We start from the raw sequence: 23863 nt of genomic DNA on the forward strand, positions 1-23863 counted from the left end.
CCTCTAGATCTGAGGGCTATTCCGTGTCCTGGAGGTGCTAGGGGGCCGACGGGCTGTCGACGGGGCGGCGCCGTCGCCGGTGCAGTAGCAGAAGGTAGCGGGGATTAGAGATAGAGGACCGAGATAGGAATACTAGACTTCGTTGATTATTGCTTGCCTCTAAGCTTACACGGGTGTGTCCTTTATATAGGACACGGACTAGTACTACTGTTGGACTCTAATTGGAATCTGAGTCAAAGACTACCTTAACTGAATCTGGAGACTGCCAAAACAGATGCATCCTTCAGGACATCAAACTGCCCTTTCCTAGCCACAGTTTAACCTGCCCCAGCTGTATTGCGACTTCCATAATGAATTCCCCATCGTAACAGATAATAGTGATTATTAGTTCATTGATATTATGCGCTTATGGACATGAAATTATGAATTTTGAAGTTTCTGGACCTGAAAGCTTGGACCAAGTTAAGGCAATGTGTCATGCGGATAACTGCAAAGTCCTGTAACCATGAACGGATGAACCTAATCTGCTATCCGTAGCGCGTTGGTTTTGTAGCCTACGCGTAGCCCGATCTGCAGTCTGAATCTTGTTCTGAACTGGTTCGCCGTCGGCTCCAAGTTCAGTCATGTCAGCACAGTGAGCTCTGCTTTGAGGTTGTACATGTTGGACCCCTGATGGGTCGACTATGCATCCAGGCAGGAGATGCCCAAGCTCCAAGGTTTATGATCTCTGCTCAAAGTATGCTACTGGTCATGCCTTGAATCAAAAGTTCAAAACTAGTAGTATAAATCTTGTCTTGTCTTCTGCGTTGACATTTTTAGGCTCTGCAGCCAACACAAATCATTTTCGAGTTTCAGTTTCTAGAACCAGGATCCAAAGGAGGTTTGCCTTATATTTCAGCCAATCAAGCGTAGGAATAGGCCCTGCACTCCAGGGCCAAGTCCGGCCTCCACCACTGGTGGATCCCGTGCGCCGACTTGAAGTCCGGCGACGGGCCGCGGTTCACCGTCAGGACGGCCGAAGGGAACAGGTGCAGCGGCTCGCAGCCGCCCGGCTTGCCGATGCCCAACAGCAGGTCCTTGACCGAGTGCCTCGTAGCCAGCCTCCCGACGGCGCCCGCGCCGATGTCCTCCATCTTCTTGCGGTGGTCGAAGTACCCCACGTACTCCGCGCTGATGGGGTCCGCCGGGTTCACCAGCACGTTCGGCACCCACCGCGCCAGCGCCGCGAAGGCTTCGTCGCTGCTGCCGCCGCCCTTGTGCAGGACGGTGGCCACGCCGGCCGTGACGAAGCTCTTGGCGATGCGGATGCCCTGCTTCACCTTCTTGTGCGGGATCCTCTCCACCGGCGCCGACAGGAACGGCGCGTTGAAGAGGAATGTGGTGAGGACGACGCCCGCCCGGGCCATGGTCTTTCCGGCGAGGGTTGAGATGGCGGACCCCAGCGAGTGGCCGGCCAGCCAGACGCGGCCGTGCCTCGCGACGTCGAGGATGGTCTGCATCGCGATGCGGAAGCGGGAGGTGTGCTCGATGCCGCTCCGGACGAGCAGGAGGTCGAGCTCGAGGTCCCTGGATGCCGAGGCCTTCTTGGTGACGGTCCCTCGGAAGGCGACGACGTAGTGCGGCGCGCTGGCGGCCGCCGCGGGGTCGATGAGGTGGTACGGCGGCTGGAACGCGTACACCGCGCCGAAGATGGAGGAGTCGGCGGCGTCCACGAGCACCTGCCGCAGCTCGAAGTGGAAGAACTTCCACCACGCCGGCGCGCGGGCGTCGGGGCTCTGGCGGTTCCATTGACGATCGCGCTCCAGGACGTACACGCCTTGCACGAGGCTCGCCATGGCCGATCGCTGGTGGTGTGGGCAGTTCCTGACCGGAGCAAATCATCGAATGGCAAAGGTGATCAGCGACATTTGCCAATGCAGGCTCCTCTTTTCTTCTGTTCCCGGAATTTTTTGCTCATAAACCACAGCAGAATCATGATCCTGTTACTATCCCTAGTTGATTTCAACGATGAAAATTGTCAACAACTTACCAATTCATGTATGTCAAATAGGTAGGCCCTGAAACCTCAAAGAGGTCCTTCTGTGACGGCACTTTGCCCATCCTTGCCCCAATGTTGCTCTGTACACGAAAATGAAATGTTCATACTAAACGTGAGACAGCATCAATCTTACAAAGATATAACTGTCAAAGACAATTCAGGTCTCCAACCATGATACTCTTGGAATATAGGCAGTGGAAAAGTTCAGACGAAAAGCATCCCAAGGTACATTTTCAGATTTATTTAGAACACAAAATGAAGTCACTCGATCCCATAAACCCACATTCCCCAAGAACTCATGATCAACACTGCACCGGTGATATGAGAGTGTGAATCATGAATCCAGAAAAGGGAGGCAGAAGATTACCAGAGCAATTTCTTCTTCAATATCATATCATGCTCGGCGCGGCGGCAACCTCTCCCTCGTTGCTCTCTCTGGACTCTGAATGGGATTCATACTCTTGTTTGGGCAACGAACCAGAGCATCTAACTGATTGGCAAAAAAATTATTCGGGCTGACCAAGGGCTGGAGAAGTTAAGAAATGGTGCTTTTTTTTTTTGCGAATAAGAAATGGTGCTTGAAGAGGCGAGAAGAAGACTTTGAGGTTGGGAGCACGAAGTTTTCCCTCTTGTACAGCTGGGCGCACCACAAGTGGCTTAAATAACAAGACGCACACTACTTCCTGGATGCAGATTCCTTCACGAATACGCTTAGGAGCGTATCAATATTAGTACTTGATATACATCTTCTTTACATGATACATCAACCGGGTAATGCTTGGATGCCAATTTTGGGGTGCCTCTTTAAATGTAGATTTGCACATCTTCTTTCCCTGCGTACTACAACTAATGATTGGATGCAAGTTTGGATTGCTTCTTTAAATGCTTATTTAATAATAAAACAGGGAGATATGGTGCTGAAAAAAAACTGATAATTGCTGACTTGGAAAAGAGACAAATCAGAAAAAGGGTATGCATTATCGAGCAATTTTAACATGGCCCCTCTTCTTATTTAACATGGAAAGTAAGAAGATAAGAGTTAATCAGACTCACTATGTATTGAAATCAACGGCTTAGATCTAACGCTTAAGAAACATTGCACCTGATGACGTCTATTACTCGAGTCATATGTTTTGTACGGGCAACTCTAGCACAGTCACCATATTTAGAACCTACATAACGCATGTGAAGCGCGGTTCATAATGTTTTGGAGGTTGTGGAGGTTGTGTGCAAACACAGAGTCGCCATAATGTGGTCTTCATATTTTTCCTGCAAGCGCGACCCACCTATCACTAGATCCTATGTTCTTTCTAGTCTATTTACAATAATTTAGATCAAATAATGAACATTATTCAAGGAATATTATTACGAACCATTAATTTGGATACAAGAAGTAATCCAAATGCAACAAATAATTGGATCAAATATGTTGTTTAAGTAAAAATAAATGGATTTTAAAGCAATTTGAACACACTATCTCCCACAACTACCAATGATGCCATATGAGGCTGACGGTGGGAGGCTCGATCTTCAATCTGCCGGTACACCTCAAAAAATGCTTGACTCCGGCTAGTGTGCATGTGAGGCTTGGCGATTGTGTCAATATCTTCGTAGTCAATGGTGTCTGGCATATCCCTCGCATCATCTATGATCACGTTGTGTAGGATCACACAAGATGTCATAACATTTGTCAAGACATCCTCGTTCTAGAAACGAGCAGCCCCTGGACAATTGAAAACATTGATTGAGCACTCCAGATGCCATCTCAATTGTCTTCACAAATGTCAACCATGGCGCGTTGCAAACAGATGGGACATCTGCAAGACATTGATGTCAGTATGAGATCCAGGAAACCCAATGTATAACAATGCCAGATCCCTTGATCTTCGGAGGCAAAAACTTCTAAAATTATGGTTGGACCCTTGCAATGCCCGGTGAATTGGTCGTGCCAAGCTGTAGGGAAATTCTTTCACTTCCAATGCATGCGGTCCACACCCCCTAGCATCACATGCCAGCCTTTTGCTCCATGAATCGCTAGAAGCCAGGTCGTGACTTTGACATTTGGTGCTCGAAGGTATTGCGGTCCATAAACATGCACCACAATTTCAGCAAACACTTTTGTGCACTTGATGATTTTATTTCGACCATTCGAAGAGTGACATCACATGAATTTGCAGGAGAACCATATGCAAACATCGGAAGTGCCATAGTCACTTTGTGAAAAGGGGAAAACCTCGGAGACAGATATGTTGGAAATATGCCCCAGAGGCAATAATAAATTAGTTATTATTATTATATTTCCTTGTTCATGATAATCGTTTATTATCCATGCTATAATTGTATTGATAGGAAACTCAGATACATGTGTGGGTACATAGACAACACCATGTCCCTAGTAAGCCTCTAGTTGACTAGCTCGTTGATCAATAGATGGTTACGGTTTCCTGACCATGGACATTGGATGTCGTTGATAACGGGATCACATCATTAGGAGAATGATGTGATGGACAAGACCCAATCCTAAGCCTAGCACAAAGATCGTGTAGTTCGTATGCTAGAGCTTTTCTAATGTTAAGTATCATTTCCTTAGACCATGAGATTATGCAACTCCCGGATACCGTAGGAATACTTTGAGTGTACCAAACGTCACAACGTAACTGGGTGGCTATAAAGGTGCACTACGGATATCTCCGAAAGTGTCTGTTGGGTTGGCACAAATCAAGACTGGGATTTGTCACTCTGTGTAACGGAGAGGTATCTCTGGGCCCACTCGGTAGGACATCATCATAATATGGACAATGTCACCAAGGGGTTGATCACGGGATGATGTGTTACGGAATAAGTAAAGAGACTTGCCGGCAATGAGATTGAACAAGGTATCGGCATACCGATGATCGAATCTCGGGCAAGTACAATACCGCTAGACAAAGGGAATTGTATACGAGATTGATTGAATCCTCGACATCGTGGTTCATCCGATGAGATCATCGTGGAACATGTGGGAGCCAACATGGGTATCCATATCCCGCTGTTGGTTATTGACCGGAGAACGTCTCGGTCATGTCTGCATGGTTCCCGAACCCGTAGGGTCTACACACTTAAGGTTCGATGACGCTAGGGTTATAGGGAATAGATATACGTGGTTACCGAATGTTTTTCGGAGTCCCGGATGAGATCCCGGACGTCACGAGGAGTTCCGAAATGGTCCGGAGGTAAAGATTTATATATGGGAAGTCCTGTTTTGGTCACCGGAAAAGTTTCGGGTGATATCCGTAACGTACCAGGACCACCGGGGGTCCACCAAGTGGGGCCACCGCCCCCAGAGGGCTGCATGGGCCAAGTGTGGGAGGGGACCAGCCCCAGGTGGGCTGGTGCGCCCCCCCCACCAGGGCCCAAGGCACCTAGGGTTTGGGGAGGGGGCATCATGAGCTAGGTCTATTGCGTAGATTCTTTGCACGAGTAGAACACACATTAGTTGTGGGCGTTGATTTTGTTCAATATGCTTACCGTTACTAGTCCAATCTTGTTTCGACGGTATTGTGGGATGAAGCGGCCCGGACCGACCTTACACGTACACTTACGTGAGACAGGTTCCACCGACTGACATGCACTTGTTGCATAAGGTGGCTAGAGGGTGCCAGTCTCTCCCACTTTAGTCGGATCGGATTCGATGAAAAGGGTCCTTATGAAGGGTAAATAGCAATTGGCATATCACATTGTGGTTTTTGCGTAAGTAAGAAACGTTCTTGCTAGAAACCCATAGCAGCCACGTAAAACATGCAAACAACAATTAGAGGACGTCTAACTTGTTTTTGCAGGGTATGCTATGTGACGTGATATGGCCAAGAAGAATGTGATGAATGATATGTGACGTATGAGATTGATCATGTTCTTGTAATAGGAATCATGACTTGCATGTCGATGAGTATGACAACCGGCAGGAGCCATAGGAGTTGTCTTAATTTATTGTATGACCTGCGTGTCATTGAACAACGCCATGTAATTACTTTACTTTATTGCTAACCGGTAGTCATAGTAGTAGAAGTAATAGTTGGCGAGACAACTTCATGAAGACACGATGATGGAGATCATGATGATGGAGATCATGGTGTCATGCCGGTGACGATGATGATCGTGGAGCCCCGAAGATGGAGATCAAAAGGAGCAATATGATATTGGCCATATCATGTCACTATTTGATTGCATGTGATGTTTATCATGTTTATACATCTTATTTGCTTAGAACGACGGTAGTAAATAAGATGATCCCTCATTAAAATTTCAAGAAAGTGTTCCCCCTAACTGTGCACCGTTGCGAAAGTTCGTCATTTCGAAGCACCACGTGATGATCAGGTGTGATAGATTCTAACGTTCACATACAACGGGTGTAAGCCAGATTTACACACGCGAAACACTTAGGTTGACTTGATGAGCCTAGCATGTACAGACATGGCCTCGGAACACAAGAGACCGAAAGGTCGAGCATGAGTCGTATAGTAGATACGATCAACATGAAGATGTTCACCGATGATGACTAATCCGTCTCACGTGATGATCGGACACGACCTAGTTGACTCAGATCATGTAATCACTTAGATGACTAAAGGGATATCTATCTGAGTGGGAGTTCATTAGATGAACTTAATTATCCTGAACATAGTCAAAAGCCCTTTGCAAATTATGTCATAGCTCGCGCTTTAGTTCTACTGTTTTAGATATGTTCCTAGAGAAAATATAGTTGAAAGTTGACAGTAGCAATTATGCGGACTGGGTCCGTAAACTGAGGATTGTCCTCATTGCTACGTAGAAGGCTTATGTCCTTAATGCACCGCTCGGTGTGCTGAACCTCGAACGTCGTCTGTGGATGTTGCGAACATCTGACATACACGTTTTGATAACTACGTGATAGTTTGGTAATGTTAAACGGTTTAGAATTGAGGCACCAAAGACGTTTTTTGAAACGTCGCGGAACATATGAGATGTTCTGAGGGCTGAAATTGGGATTTCAGGCTCGTGCCCACGTCAAGAGGTATGAGACCTCCGACGAGTTTTCTAGCCTACAAACTAAGGGAGAAGATCTCAATCGTTGAGCTTATACTCAGATTGTCTGGGTATAACAATCACTTGAATCGAGTGGGAGTTAATCTTCCAGATGAGATAGTGATGTTTCTCCAAAGACATTGCCACCAAGCTACTAGAGCTTCGTGATGAACTATAACATAACAGGGATAGATATGATGATCCTTGAGCTATTCGCAATGTTCGACACCGCAAAAGTAGAAATCAAGAAGGAGCATCAACTGTTGATGGTTGGTGAAACCACTAGTTTCAAGAAGGGCAAGGGCAAGAAGGGATACTTCATGAAACGGCAAATCAACTGCTGCTCTAATGAAGAAACCCAAGGTTGAACCCAAACCCGAGACTAAGTGCTTCTGTAATAAGGGGAACAACCACTGAAGCAGAATTACCCTAGATACTTCGTAGATGAGAAGGCTGGCAAGGTCGATAGAAGTTTATTGGATATACATTATGTTAATGTGTACTTTACTAGTACTCCTAGTAGCACCAGGGTATTAGATACCGGTTCAGTTGCTAAGTGTTAGTAACTCGAAATAAAAGCTACGGAATAAACGGAGACTAGCTAAGGGTGAGCTGACGATATGTGTTGGAAGTGTTTCCAAGGTTGATGTGATCAAGCATCGCATGCTCCCTCTACCATCGAGATTTGGTGTTTGCATTGAGCATAGACATGATTGGATTATGTCTATCGCAATACGGTTATTCATTGAAGGAGAATAATGGTTACTCTGTTTATTTAAATAATACCTTCAATGGTCTTGCACCTAAAATGAATGATTTATTGAATCTCGATCGTAGTGATACACATGTTCATGCCAAAAGGTATAAGATAGTACCACCTACTTGTGGCACTGCCATGTAAGTCATATTGGTATAAAACGCATGAAGAAGCTCCATGTTGATGGATCTTTGGACTCACTCGTTTTTGAAAAGTTTGGGACATGCGAACCATGTCTATTGGTATATACGCATGGAGAAACTCCATGCAGATGGATCGTTTGGACTCACTTGATTTTGAATCACATGCAAATCATACCACATGGGCAAGATGACTGAAAAGCCTCGTTTTCAGTAAGATGGAACAAGAAAGCAACTTGTTGGAAGTAATACATTTTGATGTGTGCAGTCCAATGAGTGCCGAGGCACGCAGTGAATATCGTTATGTTCTTACTTCATAGATGATTTGAGTAGATGCTGAGTATATTTACTTGATGAAACACAAGTCTGAATTATTGAAAGGTTCAAGTAATTTTAGAGTAAAGTTGAAGATCTTCGTGACAAGAGGATGAAATGTCTATGATATGATCATAGAGATGAATATCTGAGTTGCGAGTTTGGTACACAATTGAGACATTGTGGAAATTGTTTCACAACTAACACCGCCTGGAACACCATAGTGTGATGGTGTGTCCGAACATCATAGCTGCACCCTATTGGATATGGTGCATACCATGATGTCTCTTATCGAATTACCACTATCGTTCATGGGTTAGGCATTAGAGACAACCGCATTCACTTTAAATAGGGCACCACGTAATTCCGTTGAGGTGACACCATGTGAACTATGGTTTAGAGAAACCTAAGTTGTCGTTTCTTGAAAGTTTGGGGCTGCGACGCTTATGTGAAAAAGTTTCATCGTGATAAGCTCGAACCCAAAACGGATAAATGCATCTTCATAGGATACCCAAAATGGTTGGGTATACCTCCTATTTCAGATCCGGAAGCAAAAGTAATTGTTTCTAGAAACGGGTCCTTTCTCGAGGAAAAGTTTCTCTCGAAAGAATTGAGTGTGAGGATGGTGGAGACTTGATAAGGTTATTGAACCATCACTTCAACTAGTGTGTAGCAGGGAACAGGAAGTTGTTCCTGTGGCGCCTACACCAATTGAAGTAGAAGCTTATGATAGTGATCATGAAACTTCGGATCAAGTCACTGCTAAACCTTGTAGGCCGACAAGGATGCGTACTATTTCAGAGTGGTACGGTAATCCTGTCTTGGAGGTCATGTTGCTAGACAACAATGAACCTATGAGCTATGGAGAAGCGATGATGGGCCCGGATTCTGACAAATGGCTAAGAGGCCATAAAATCCGAGAGAGGATCCATGTATGAAAACAAAGTGTAGACTTTGACAGAACTACTTGATGGTCGTAAGGCTATTGGGTACAGATGGATTTTAAAAGGAAGACGGACAATGATGGTAAATATCATCATTAAGAAAGCTCGACTTGTCATTAAGATGTTTTTCGACAAATTCAAGGAGTTGACTATGATGAGACCTTCTCACTCGTAGCGATGCTAAGAGTCTGTTGGAATTATATTAGCAATTACTGCATGATTTATGAAACCTTGCAGATAGGATGTCAAAACATTGTTTCCTCGACGTTCTTGAGGAAAGGTTGTATGTGATACAACCAGAAGGTTTTGACAATCCTGAAAGACGCTAACAAGTATGCAAAGCTCCAACAATCCTTCTAAGGACTGGAGTGAGCATCTTGGAGTTGGAATGTACGCTTTGATGAGATGATCAAAGATTTTGAGTTTATACAGAGTTTATGAGAAACTTGTATTTCCAAAAAAGTGAGTGGGAGCACTATAGAATTTCTGATAAGTATATGTGAATGACATATTGTTGATACGAAATGATGTAGAATTTCTGGAAAGCATATAGGGTTATTTGAAAGGTGTTTTTCAATAGAAAACCTGAATTAGGCCTCCTTTGGTTTACAGGATTTTTATAGGAATTTTGTAGGATAGGATATTTGTAGGAAATAATCCTTTGGAGGCCTTTGGTTCACAGGAATGCCATCCTATTCCTGTATAGGATTTTTTCCTTTCCTTCACGTTTCACAGGAACAGAAAAAAGAGGTCCAACCTAATGGAAAACTTCCTGGCGCGAACGACGCACGCGGCGGCAACTGTTCCCTCCATTTCCTATATGTGTTCCTATCCTGTGAACCAAAGGACATTTAATTTCCTATTCCTATGATCTGAGCAGCCATAGGATTGGAAATGCATACACCTCATTTCCTATACTTTTCCTATTCCTATAAAATTCCCATCCTTTGAACCAAAGGAGGCCTTAAGCTGCTTGAACATTGAGCATCAAGATCTATGAGGATAGATCAAAAACGCTAAATGGTACTTTTAAATGAGCAAATACCTTGACATGATCTTGAAGGTGTTCAAGATGGATCAGTCAAAGAAGGAGTTCTTGCCTGAGTTGTAAGGTATGAAGTTAAGAGTTAAAGCTCGACCACGGCAGAAGAGAAAGAAAGGACGAAGATCGTCCCCTATGCTTCAGACATAGGCTCTATAGTATGCTATGCTGTGTACCGCATCGGAAGTGTGCCTTGCCATGAGTCTGGCAAGGGGGTACAAGAGTGATCCAGGAATGGATCATTAGATAGCGGTCAAAATTATCCTTAGAGGAATAAGGAAATGTTTCTCGATTATGGAGGTGATAAAGAGTTCGGCGTAAAGGGTTACGTCGATGCAAGCTTTAACGCCTATCCGAGTGACTCTGAGTAGCAAACCGGATACGTATAGTGGAGCAACCATTTGGAATAGCTTCAAGTGGAGCGTGGAAGCAGCATTTACAATATGACCTAGAGATTTGCGAAATACATACGGATCTGAATGTTGCAGACCCGTTGACTAAAACCTCTCTCACAAGCAAAACATGATCAAACCCCAGAACTCATTGAGTCTTAATCACATGGTGATGTGAACTAGTTTAGTGACACTAGTAAACTCTTTGGATGTTGGTCACATGGCGATGTGACCTGTCAATATTAATCACATGGCGATGTGAACTAGATTATTGACTCTAGTGCAAGTGGGAGACTGTTGGAAATATGCCCTAGAGGCAATAATAAATTAGTTATTATTATTATATTTCCTTGTTCATGATAATCGTTTATTATCCATGCTATAATTGTATTGATAGGAAACTCAGATACATGTGTGGGTACATAGACAACACCATGTCCCTAGTAAGCCTCTAGTTGACTAGCTCGTTGATCAATAGATGGTTACGGTTTCCTGACCATGGACATTGGATGTCGTTGATAATGGGATCACATCATTAGGAGAATGATGTGATGGACAAGACCCAATCCTAAGCCTAGCACAAAGATCGTGTAGTTCGTATGCTAGAGCTTTTCTAATGTCAAGTATCATTTCCTTAGACCATGAGATTGTGCAACTCTCGGATACCGTAGGAATGCTTTGAGTGTACCAAACGTCACAACGTAACTAGGTGGCTATAAAGGTGCACTACGGGTATCTCTGAAAGTGTCTGTTGGGTTGGCACGAATCAAGACTGAGATTTGTCACTCCGTGTAACAGAGAGATATCTCTGGGCCCCCTCGGTAGGACATCATCATAATGTGCACAATGTGACCAAGGGGTTGATCACGGGATGATGTGTTACGGAACGAGTAAAGAGACTTGTCGGTAACGAGATTGAACAAGGTATCGGCATACCGACGATCGAATCTCGGGCAAGTACAATACCGCTAGACAAAGGGAATTGTATACGGGATTGATTGAATCCTCGACATCGTGGTTCATCCGATGAGATCATGAGCTGCATGGGCCTGTTCCAGTAAAGATGCTACCAACGGCGATGACGGAAGCACATAGACATGTCGGCCGTGCAAGATCAGATCATCACAACACGACCAAGGGTCACTGAACTCACCTGACAGAATATGGTCACGCAAGGCAGATAGTGGTAGATGTCGCAATCTCATTGCGCAAGTCATCAAAAAGAGCAAACTGCGGTGCTGAAATGGCACAAACTGTGACAAGGCTGTCATCAGAGTCATATTGAGATAGTGCATCGGCGACGGTGTTAAGGCGCCCAGAACGGTACTCCATCGTAAAGTCGTAGCCAAATACCTTGCCAAATTGGAACAACCTCTAGATCTGAGGGCAATTCTGTGTCCTGGAGGTGCTTGGGGGGCGACGGGCTGTCGACGGGGCGGCGCCGTCGCCGGTGCAGTAGCAGAAGGTAGCGGGGATTAGAGATAGAGGACCGAGATAGGGAAACTAGACTTCGTTGATTATTGCTTGCCTCTAAGCTTACACGGGTGTGTCCTTTATATAGGACACGGACTAGTACTACTGTTGGACTCTAATTGGAATCTGAGTCAAAGACTACCTTAACTGAATCTGGAGACTGCCAAAACAGATGCATCCTTCAGGACATCAAACTGCCCTTTCCTAGCCACAGTTTAACCTGCCCCAGCTGTATTGCGCCTTCCATAATGAATTCCCCATCGTAACAGATAATAGTGATTATTAGTTCATTTATAGTATGCGCTTGTGGATATGAAATTATGAATTTTGTAGTTTCTGGACCTGAAAGCTTGGACCAAGTTAAGGCAATGTGTCATGCGGATAACTGCAAAGTCCTGTAACCATGAACGGATGAACCTAATCTGCTATCCGTAGCGCGTTGGTTTTGTAGCCTACGCGTAGCCCGATCTGCAGTCTGAATCTTGTTCTGAACTGGTTCGCCGTCGGCTCCAAGTTCAGTCATGTCAGCACAGTGAGCTCTGCTTTGAGGTTGTACATGTTGGACCCCTGATGGGTCGACTATGCATCCAGGCAGGAGATGCCCAAGCTCCAAGGTTTATGATCTCTGCTCAAAGTATGCTACTGGTCATGCCTTGAATCAAAAGTTCAAAACTAGTAGTATAAATCTTGTCTTGTCTTCTGCGTTGACATTTTCAGGCTCTGCAGCCAACACAAATCATTTTCGAGTTTCAGTTTCTAGAACCAGGATCCAAAGGAGGTTTGCCTTATATTTCAGCCAATCAAGCGTAGGAATAGGCCCTGCACTCCAGGGCCAAGTCCGGCCTCCACCACTGGTGGATCCCGTGCGCCGACTTGAAGTCCGGCGACGGGCCGCGGTTCACCGTCAGGACGGCCGAAGGGAACAGGTGCAGCGGCTCGCAGCCGCCCGGCTTGCCGATGCCCAACAGCAGGTCCTTGACCGAGTGCCTCGTAGCCAGCCTCCCGACGGCGCCCGCGCCGATGTCCTCCATCTTCTTGCGGTGGTCGAAGTACCCCACGTACTCCGCGCTGATGGGGTCCGCCGGGTTCACCAGCACGTTCGGCACCCACCGCGCCAGCGCCGCGAAGGCTTCGTCGCTGCTGCCGCCGCCCTTGTGCAGGACGGTGGCCACGCCGGCCGTGACGAAGCTCTTGGCGATGCGGATGCCCTGCTTCACCTTCTTGTGCGGGATCCTCTCCACCGGCGCCGACAGGAACGGCGCGTTGAAGAGGAATGTGGTGAGGACGACGCCCGCCCGGGCCATGGTCTTTCCGGCGAGGGTTGAGATGGCGGACCCCAGCGAGTGGCCGGCCAGCCAGACGCGGCCGTGCCTCGCGACGTCGAGGATGGTCTGCATCGCGATGCGGAAGCGGGAGGTGTGCTCGATGCCGCTCCGGACGAGCAGGAGGTCGAGCTCGAGGTCCCTGGATGCCGAGGCCTTCTTGGTGACGGTCCCTCGGAAGGCGACGACGTAGTGCGGCGCGCTGGCGGCCGCCGCGGGGTCGATGAGGTGGTACGGCGGCTGGAACGCGTACACCGCGCCGAAGATGGAGGAGTCGGCGGCGTCCACGAGCACCTGCCGCAGCTCGAAGTGGAAGAACTTCCACCACGCCGGCGCGCGGGCGTCGGGGCTCTGGCGGTTCCATTGACGATCGCGCTCCAGGACGTACACGCCTTGCACGAGGCTCGCCATGGCCGATCGCTGGTGGTGTGGGCAGTTCCTGACCGGAGCAAATCATCGAATGGCAAAGGTGATCAGCGACATTTGCCAATGCAGGCTCCTCTTTTCTTCTGTTCCCGGAATTTTTTGCTCATAAACCACAGCAGAATCATGATCCTGTTACTATCCCTAGTTGATTTCAACGATGAAAATTGTCAACAACTTACCAATTCATGTATGTCAAATAGGTAGGCCCTGAAACCTCAAAGAGGTCCTTCTGTGACGGCACTTTGCCCATCCTTGCCCCAATGTTGCTCTGTACACGAAAATGAAATGTTCATACTAAACGTGAGACAGCATCAATCTTACAAAGATATAACTGTCAAAGACAATTCAGGTCTCCAACCATGATACTCTTGGAATATAGGCAGTGGAAAAGTTCAGACGAAAAGCATCCCAAGGTACATTTTCAGATTTATTTAGAACACAAAATGAAGTCACTCGATCCCATAAACCCACATTCCCCAAGAACTCATGATCAACACTGCACCGGTGATATGAGAGTGTGAATCATGAATCCAGAAAAGGGAGGCAGAAGATTACCAGAGAAATTTCTTCTTCAATATCGTATCATGCTCGGTGCGGCGGCATCCTCTCCCTCGTTGCTCTCTCTCGACTCTGAATGGGATTCATACTCTTGTTTGGGCAACAAACCAGAGCATCTAACTGATTGGCAAAAATATACTCCCTCCGTTTCAAAATAGATGACTCAACTTTATACCAACTCTTAGTACAAAGTTGAGTCATCTATTTTGAAACGGAGGGAGTATATTCGGGCTGACCAAGGGCTGGAGAAGTTAAGAAATGGTGCTTGAAGAGGCGAAAGAGAAGACTTTGAGGTTGGGAGCACGAAGTCTTCCCTCTTGTACAGCTGGGCGCACCACAAGTGGCTTAAATAACAAGACGCACACTACTTCCTGGATGCAGATTTCTTCACGAATACGCTTAGGAGCGTATCAATATTAGTACTTGATATACATCTTCTTTCCATGATACACCAACTGGGTAATGCTTGGATGCCAATTTTGGGGTGCCTCTTTAAATGTAGATTTGCACATCTTCTTTCCCTGCGTACTACAACTAATGATTGGATGCAAGTTTGGATTGCTTCTTTAAATGCTTATTTAATAATAAAACAGGGAGATATGGTGCTGAAAAAAAACTGATAATTGCTGACTTGGAAAAGAGACAAATCAGAAAAAGGGTATGCATTATCGAGCAATTTTAACATGGTCCCTCTTCTTATTTAACATGGAAAGTAAGAAGATAAGAGTTAATCAGACTCACTATGTATTGAAATCAACGGCTTAGATCTAACGCTTAAGAAACGATGCTCTATATTGTACCTGATGACGTCTATTACTCGAGTCATATGTTTTGTAAGGGCAACTCTAGCACAGTCACCATATTTACAACCTACATAACGCATGTGAAGCGCGGTTCATAATGTTTTGGAGGTTGTGGAGGTTGTGTGCAAACACAGAGTCGCCATAATGTGGTCTTCATATTTTTCCTGCAAGCGCGACCCACCTATCACTAGATCCTATGTTCTTTCTAGTCTATTTACAATAATTTAGATCAAATAATGAACATTATTCAAGGAATATTATTACGAACCATTAATTTGGATACAAGAAGTAATCCAAATGCAACAAATAATTGGATCAAATATGTTGTTTAAGTAAAAATAAATGAATGTTAAAGCAATTTGAACACACTATCTCCCACAACTACCAATGATGCCATATGAGGCTGATGATGGGAGGCCCGATCTTCAATCTTCCGGTACACCTCAAAAAATGCTTGACTCCGGCTAGTGTGCATGTGAGGCTTGGCGATTGTGTCAATATCTTCATAGTCAATGGTGTCTGGCATATCCCTTGCATCATCTATGATCACATTGTGTAGGATCACACAAGATGTCATAACATTTGTCAAGACATGCTCGTTCTAGAAACGAGCAGCCCCTGGACAATTGAAAACATTGATTGAGCACTCCAAATGCCCTCTCAATTGTCTCCACAAATGTCAACCATGGCGCGTTGCAAACAGATGGACATCTCAAGACATTGATGTCAATATGAGACCCAGGAGACCCAATGTATAACAATGTCAGATCCCTTGATCTTCGGAGGCAAAAACTTCCAAAATTATGGTTGGGCCCTTGCAATGCCCGGCTAATTGGTCGTGCCAAGCTGTAGGGAAATTCTTTCACTTCCAATGCATGCGGTCCACACCCCCTAGCATCACATGCCAGCCTTTTGCTCCATGAATCGCTAGAAGCCTGGTCGTGACTTCGACATTGGGTGCTTGAAGGTATTGCAGTCCATAAACATGCACCACAATTTCAGCAAACAATTTTGTGCACTTGATGATTTTATTTCGACCATTCGAAGAGTGACATCACATGAATTTGCATGAGAGCCATATGCAAACATCGGAAGTTCCACAGTCACTTTGTGAAAAGGGGAAAACCTAGGAGACAGATAACCTTTCTCCATTGTTGGAAGAAAGCTTCACTAGTGTGCATGTCGTTGACAATTCGACAGAACAACCATTCGGTCATGCGAAGCATCGCCGGAACATGTGCAGCGGGAAGGTACAACCTGGCGCCGTTGAATCTGTTCGAGCAAAATGTCACACGACCAACCTGTGATCCTGGATGCTTCCTCTTGTTCTGGTTAATGATATTCATTCGCCAACGAACATATCACCTCTTCTTCTTTAGCGTTCATGATTTCACTCTCTGACTCATAGCTCGAATTTATTAATGAATCACCAAAAACATTAGTTCCGACATTGGATCCATCTACACATAATGCGAATACTATGTCATCTGCATGAATCTATGAGCCGCTAAACTAAATCTACGAGAGAAGGTTGGGAAATTTACCTCTGGGCAAGTCGTCGAGTACTTGAGGCCACATGGCAGAAGGGGTGGCGTAGCCGGACTACGAGAAGAAGGCGTGAGGCTGCGGCAAAAAGTGGGATGTGTGAGAACGGCTCGACGGAGGGGGCATAGGAAAAATCATGGTAGTCCAAGTTTTGAAGGTGGAACAAAACAAAGGTAACATGGGGATGTGGTTTGTAGCGCACATCCTAAAATTTTCATGACGCCAATATTTTCTTGGATGGAGGACGTGTTGTATTGCATCACCCGACCTCCAAATACGAAGGCTCGCGATATGAATTTGAAGCGCCCGCCAAAAATTAAGACAATCGAGAGTCGGTCAGATGGCGACTCTGCTAGAGTGGTCTTTTCAGTCCAAATCACCACAAGGACTATTATTATGCCGATCAAGCTGATACAATGACTTTTCTAGATTTTAATCTTTAGAGTGGTTTATATGTATACACTATAACTGAAAGCATCTCCCAAACTATAGACGCCTGCATCGCTCAGGTGGCCCGGGTGAAACGATAGCGACACTCTTTGTTGGGAAAGGTTGCATGGAAAACAAAAAATTTCTACGCACACGCAAGATCTATCAAGGAGATGCATAATAATGAGAGGGGGAGAGTGTGTCTACGTACCCTCGTAAACCGTAAGCGAAAGCGTTTAACAACACGGTTGATGTAGTCGAACTTCTTCGCACTCCAACCGATCAAGTACCAAACGTGCAGCACCTCCGCGTTCTGCACACGTTCAGCTCGGTGACGTCCTCCGCCTTCTTTGTCTAGCAAGACGGCGAGGTAGTAGATGAGTTTCGGTAGCACGACGCCGTGGTGGCAGTGATGGTGAAGTTATCTCCGTAGGGCTTCGCCTAAGCACTACAAAAATATCACCGGGGGTATAAATGGTGGAGGGGGACAACACACACGACTAGGCAATTGTATGGTGTGTGCTAGGCGTCCCCTTCCCACATATATATAGGTGGGAGGGAGGGAGGAGGTGTCCAAGTAGGAAGAATCCTACTTGAAGTTCCTCCCAAGCCGCGCCCCCTGCCATATATTAACCGAGGGGGGAGGAAAGAGGGGGGAAGAGGGAAGGAGGGGGGAGTCCTACTCCACACTTTCCTTCCCCTTCCCCTCTTTCCTTCTCCTCATAGGCCGGCCTGCTATGGGGGGCGCACCAGGTTCCCTCTCTTGGCCCCAAAGGCCCATATCTTTCGTCGGGGGTGCCCGGAACCCCTTTCGGTGACCCGATAAGTACCCGGTACCCCCCGAAACACTTCCGGTGTCCGAATACCATCGTCCTATATATCAATATTTACGTATCGACCATTTCGAGACTCCTCGTATGTGATCTCATCCGGGACTCCGAATAACATTCGGTCACCAAATCACATAACTCATATAATACTATATCGTCAACGAACGTTAAGTGTGCGGACCCTACGGGTTCGAGAACTATGTAGGCATGACCGAGACACCTCTCCGGTAAATAACCAGTAGCGGAACCCGGATGCCCATATTGGCTCCTACATATTCTACGAAGATCTTTAAAGGTCGAACTGTTGTGACAACATACGTAATTCCCTTTGTCCCCCGGTATGTTACTTGCCCGAGATTCGGTCGTCGGTATCTTCATACCTAGTTCAATCTCGTTACCGGCAAGTCTCTTTACTCGTTTCGTAATACATCACCTTGCGAACAACTCCTTAGTCATTTGCTTGCAAGCTTATGATGTGTATTACGGAAAGGGCCCAGAGATACCTCTCCGATACTTAGAGTGACAAATCCTAATCTTGATCTACGACAACTCAACAAACACCTTCAAAGATACCTGTAGAGCATCTTTATGATCACCCAGTTACGTTGTGACGTTTGATAGCACACAAGGTATTCCTCCGGTATCTGGGAGTTGCATAATCTCATAGTCGAAGGAATAAGTATTTGACATGAAGAAAACAATAGCAATAAACTGAATGATCATTATGCTCAGCTAACGGGTGGGTCTTGTCCATCACATCATACTCCTAATGATGTGATCCCGTTATCAAATGACAACACATGTCCATGGTTAGGAAACCTTAACCATCTTTAATCAAGGAGCTAGTCTAGTAGAGGCTTACTAGGGACACTTTATTTGTTTATGTATTCACACATATATTTAAGTTTCCGAGCAATACAGTTCTAGCATGAATAATAAACCTTTATCATGAATAAGGAAATATAAAATAACAACTTTATTATTGCCTCTAGGGCATATTTCCTTCAATCTCGCACTTGCACTAGAGTCAATAATCTAGTTCACATCGCCATGTGATTTAACACCAATAGTTCACATCGTCATGTGATTAACACCCATAGTTCACATCGCCATCTGACCAACACCCAAAGGGTTTACTAGAGTCAATAATCTAGTTCATGTCGTCATGTGATTAACACCCAAAGAGTACTAAGGTGTGATCATTTTTTGCTTGTGAGCGAAGTTTAGGCAACGGGTCTGTCACATTCATATCCATATGTATATTTGCAAATTTCTGTGTCTACAATGCTCTGAATGGTGCTAATCTAGCTAATTGCTCCCACTATCAATATGTATCCAGATTGAGACTCTGAGTCATCTGAATCGGTGTCAAAGCTTGCATCAGCGTAACCCTTTACGACGAACTCTTTATCATCTCCATAACCGAGAAATATTTCCTTAGTCCTCTTAGGTAACTAAAGATAAATTTTGACCGCTATCCAGTGATCTACTCCTGGATCACTATTGTACCCCCTTGCCAAACTCATGGCAAGGTACACAATAGGTCTGGTACACAACATGACATACTTTATAGAACCTATGGCTGAGGCATAGGGAATGACTTTCATTCTCTCTCTATCTTATGTCGTGGTCGGGTTTTGAGTCTTACTCAACTTCATACCTTGCAATGCAAGCAACAACCCTTTCTTTGACTGATCCATTTTGAACTTCTTCAAAAACTTTGTCAAGGTATGTGCTTTGTGAAAGTCCTATTAAGCGTCTCGATCTATCTCTATAGATCTTGATGCCCAATACATAAGTAGCTTTACTGAGGTCTTTTATCGAAAAAAATCTTATTCAAGTATCCTTTTATGCTATCCAGAAATGCTATATCATTTCCAATCTACAATATGTCATCCACATATAATATTATAAATGCTACAGAGCTCCCACTCACTTTATTGTAAATACATGCTTAACCGTAAGCCTGTATAAAACCATATGCTTTGATCACCTCATCAAAGCATATATTCCAACTCCAAGATGCTTGCACCAGTCCATAGATGGATCGCTGGAGCTTGCACACTTTGTTAGCACCTTTAGGATTGACAAAACCTTCTGGTTGCATCATATACAACTCTTCTTTAAGATATCCATTAAGGGTGTGTTTGGTTTCAATCACCAAGTGGAATGCCATGGGTCGGACCCGTGACTGAGCCTCGTTCCTGCGTTTGGTACATAGGTGGAATGGGAACCAAGTCGTTCCCACCAAGCGAATATTCGTGTGATATCCGGAACGCGCCGATACCTCCAAATCAGAGGAATCACGCGGAACCGGCCGCTCTTTCCTCCCACCTCTCTCGGCTCGCCTCCCCCTCATCTCTCACCTACCTTCCTCTGCTCTCTCACAGCCGCAGCGCTCCCATCTGGGTAGAGGACCGGGTAGCAACCGACGGGGGCCAGCCGTTGCTGGTGGCGGCCACACCTTAGATAGTGGCCTAACCTGCAGGGGGTCGGCTGCAATTTTCTGGCGTCGACCAGATCTTCAGGGAGCGGCGACGGCTTGATCTGCTGGTGGCGGCGATGACTTGATCTGCTAGTCGGCGGCGGGTGCTTGATTTGCTAGTGGGCGATGGCAGACTGACTTGCTAGTGAGTAGGCGGCCGATTTGTTGGGGGCGGTGACTGACCTGCTGCTGTGCTGGTGGCAACAACCTAGCCTGCCAGTAGTGACACGCATGGACCTGGAAAGAGGAGAGCTGGTTCTTCCTCCGATCTAAAGCTTTACTACTTCAGTAGACTAATGGAGATAGAAAAGTAGTGGCAGATCGCTAATGGCAACCAGCCAATGAGTTCATTAGCTCTTAACCATTAATCATTGAGTAGTTTGACCGTGGATTTGGTGCAAGAGGAAATAGTTGTAGATATCTTTGATGTCATTTTTGTATGCTTTGTTAATGTACCTTGTCAAAATGAACCTAACCCATTATGGTCCATCTCTCCAACCAAACACTAAATTGTAACCATTCTATTCCATGTATTGTCTCCAAACAAACACAAGAATGGAACCGACCCATTCCAGTGGAATGGAACCATGACATTCCATTCCACTTTGTTCCGCAACCAAACACACCCTAAGGAATGCAGTTTTAACATCCATTTGCCAAATTTCATAATTATAAAATGCGACAATTGCTAACATGATTTGGACGGACTTAAGCATCGCTACGGGTGAGAAAGTCTCATCGTAGTCAATTCCTTGAACTTGTCGAAAACCTTTCGCGACAAGTCGTGCTTTGTAGACAGTAACATTACCATCAGCGTCAGTCTTCTTCTTGAAGATCCATTTATTCTCTATGGATTGCCGATCATTGGGCAAGTCCACCAAAGTCCACACTTTGTTCTCATACATGGATCCTATCTCAGATTTCATGGCGTCAAGCCATCTGTTGGAATCTAGGCTCATCATAGCTTCTTCATAGTTCGTAGGTTCGCCTTGGTCTAGTAACATGACTTCCAGGACAGGATTACCGTACCACTTTTGTGCGGATCGTGTTCTGGTTGGCCTACGAGGTTTAGTAGTAACTTGATCCAAAGTTTCATGATCATTATCACTTGCTTCCTCTCTAGTTGGTGTAGGCATCACGGGAACTGTTTTCTCTAATGTACTACTTTCCAATTCGAGAGAAGGTACAATTACCTCATCAAGTTCTACTTTCCTCTCATTCACTTCTTTCGAGAGAAACTCCTTCTCTAGAAAGGATCCATTCTTAGCAACAAATATCATGCCTTTGGATATGTGGTAGAAGGTGTACCCAATTGTCTCCTTAGGGTATCCTATGAAGACGCACTTCTCCGATTTGGGTTCGAGCTTATCATGCTGAAGCCTTTTGACATAAGTGTCACAACCTCAAACTTTAAGAAATGACAGCTTAGGTTTCTTGCCAAACCATAGTTCATACGGTGTCGTCTCAACAGATTTAGATGCTGCCCTATTTAACGTGAATGCGGTTGTCTCTAATGCATAACCCCAAAACAATAGTGGTAAATCGGTAAGACATCATAGTTCGCACCATATCTAATAAAGTACGGTTACAGCGTTCGGACACACCATTACGCTATGGTGTTCCAGGTGGCGTGAGTTGTGAAACAATTCCACATTGTTTTAAATGGAGGTCAAATTCATAACTCAAATATTTGCCTCCGTGATCAGATGGTAGAAACTTTATTTTCTTGTTATGATGATTCTCCACTTCACTCTGATATTCTTTGAACTTTTCAAATGTTTCAGACTTGTGTTTCATTAAGTAGATATACCCATATCTATTCAAATCATCTGTGAAGGTCAGAAAATAACGATATCCGCTGCGTGCTTCAACACTCATTGGACCGCATACATCGGTATGTATTATTTCCAATAAGTCATTAGCTCGCTCCATTGTTCCAGAGAATGAAGTTTTAGTCATCTTGCCCATGAGGCATGTTTCGCAAGTATCAAATGATTCATAATCAAGTGATTCCAAAAGCCCATCGCATGGAGTTTCTTCATGTGCGCTTTACACCAATATGACCTAAACGGCAGTGCCACAAGTATGTTGCACTATCATTATCAACTTTGCATCTTTTGGCATCAATATTATGAATATGTGTATCACTACGATCGAGATTCAATAAACCATTCACATTGGGTGTATGACCATAGAAGGTTTTATTCATGTAAACAAAACAACAATTATTCTCTGACTTAAATGAATTACCGTATTGCAATAAACATGATCCAATCATATTTATGCTCAACGCAAACACCAAATAACATTTATTTAGGTTCAACACTAATTCCGAAGATAGAGGGAGTGTGTGATGGTGATCGTATCAACCTTGGAATTACTTCCAACACACATCATCACCTCGCTTTTAAGTAGTCTCTGTTTATTCTGCAACTCCTGTTTTGAGTTACTAATCTTTAGCAATTGAATCAGTATCAAATACCCAAGAGTTACTATGAACACTAGTAAGGTACACATCAATAACATGTGTATCAAGGATTGTGATAACGTCCAAACATTCTGTTTATATGGAGAGATCCGAACGATCTTCCCACTCGATCGCTAATCTCACCAGGCCACGAGTGCATGTTTTCTGTTTCTTTTTCCGGTCCCGCCATTGCTACGCCCACCCGCTCGATCGCTAATCCCACCAGGCCACAAGCGAATGTTTTCTGGGGTTTTTTCTCGTCCCCGCTCGATCGGTAATCCCTAGTGATCACTAAAACCACCAAACGCATGTTTTTCCCCTCGTCTACTTTCTTCTCCCTTTCAAAGGCTATCCCTAATAACCAACTGGACTAATGAACCATCTATGCATATTCACCGATTGATATCTAATTTGTATTCATATAACTATGTTTGAATTAACTGAAGTAAGATTGTTCATGCTAGATGTACCAGGCTACTCGTGCTAGATTTATCAGGTAATGCACACCAAAACTACTAGGCTACTCATGCTAAAATATCAGGTTGTTAAAAATGTTAATGTCCAAGATACCATGATTTTTGAAGGTTAGTTATCGGGTTTGTCGCTCAAAAACTACCATTTTATTTACACAAAAATTACAGATGTATATTTCAACACCCTTCTCCCTCGGGTCAATGTTACCACAGTGTTTGTGCGTAACTTATCAGATCCCCGGTGCATAAAATACCATGCACACATGAGTTATCATGGGTGTTTTTCAACAGCTTTTTTCTCGAGCCAAAAATAGTTACCATGTCTGTTCTAAGCAAGTTATGAGCTCTGTTGTGCTATGTTATCATGCTAGTACACATGCTTAC

At 44.9% G+C, this 23863-nt stretch overlaps 2 protein-coding genes across 2 annotated transcripts in view; both read right to left on the bottom strand.

Annotated features, from left to right (window-relative positions):
* Positions 1–789: 789 nt before the first annotated feature.
* LOC119279633 (GDSL esterase/lipase At4g10955-like) lies at positions 790–12000 on the bottom strand. The gene is made up of 3 exons (XM_037560813.1): positions 11923–12000; positions 2030–2118; positions 790–1863 (listed from the first exon to the last, which is right to left on the bottom strand). The coding sequence occupies exons 1-3, from the start codon at positions 11998–12000 to the stop codon at positions 903–905; spliced, it is 1128 nt and encodes a 375-aa protein (XP_037416710.1). The 3' UTR covers positions 790–902.
* Positions 12001–12704: 704 nt separating this feature from the next.
* The window catches only part of LOC119279634 (GDSL esterase/lipase At4g10955-like), a 12554-nt gene continuing 1395 nt past the window's right edge, over positions 12705–23863 (bottom strand). Inside the window, exons 2-3 of the mRNA XM_037560814.1 lie at positions 14069–14157; positions 12705–13902 (exon numbers count right to left, since the gene is read on the bottom strand). Coding sequence (XP_037416711.1) covers positions 12942–13902; positions 14069–14157 — 1050 coding nt within the window. The 3' untranslated portion in view covers positions 12705–12941. The remainder of the gene's footprint in view (positions 13903–14068; positions 14158–23863) is intronic.

The sequence above is a fragment of the Triticum dicoccoides genome, chromosome 3B (genome assembly GCF_002162155.2).
Source record: "Triticum dicoccoides isolate Atlit2015 ecotype Zavitan chromosome 3B, WEW_v2.0, whole genome shotgun sequence".
NCBI lineage: Eukaryota > Viridiplantae > Streptophyta > Magnoliopsida > Poales > Poaceae > Triticum > Triticum dicoccoides.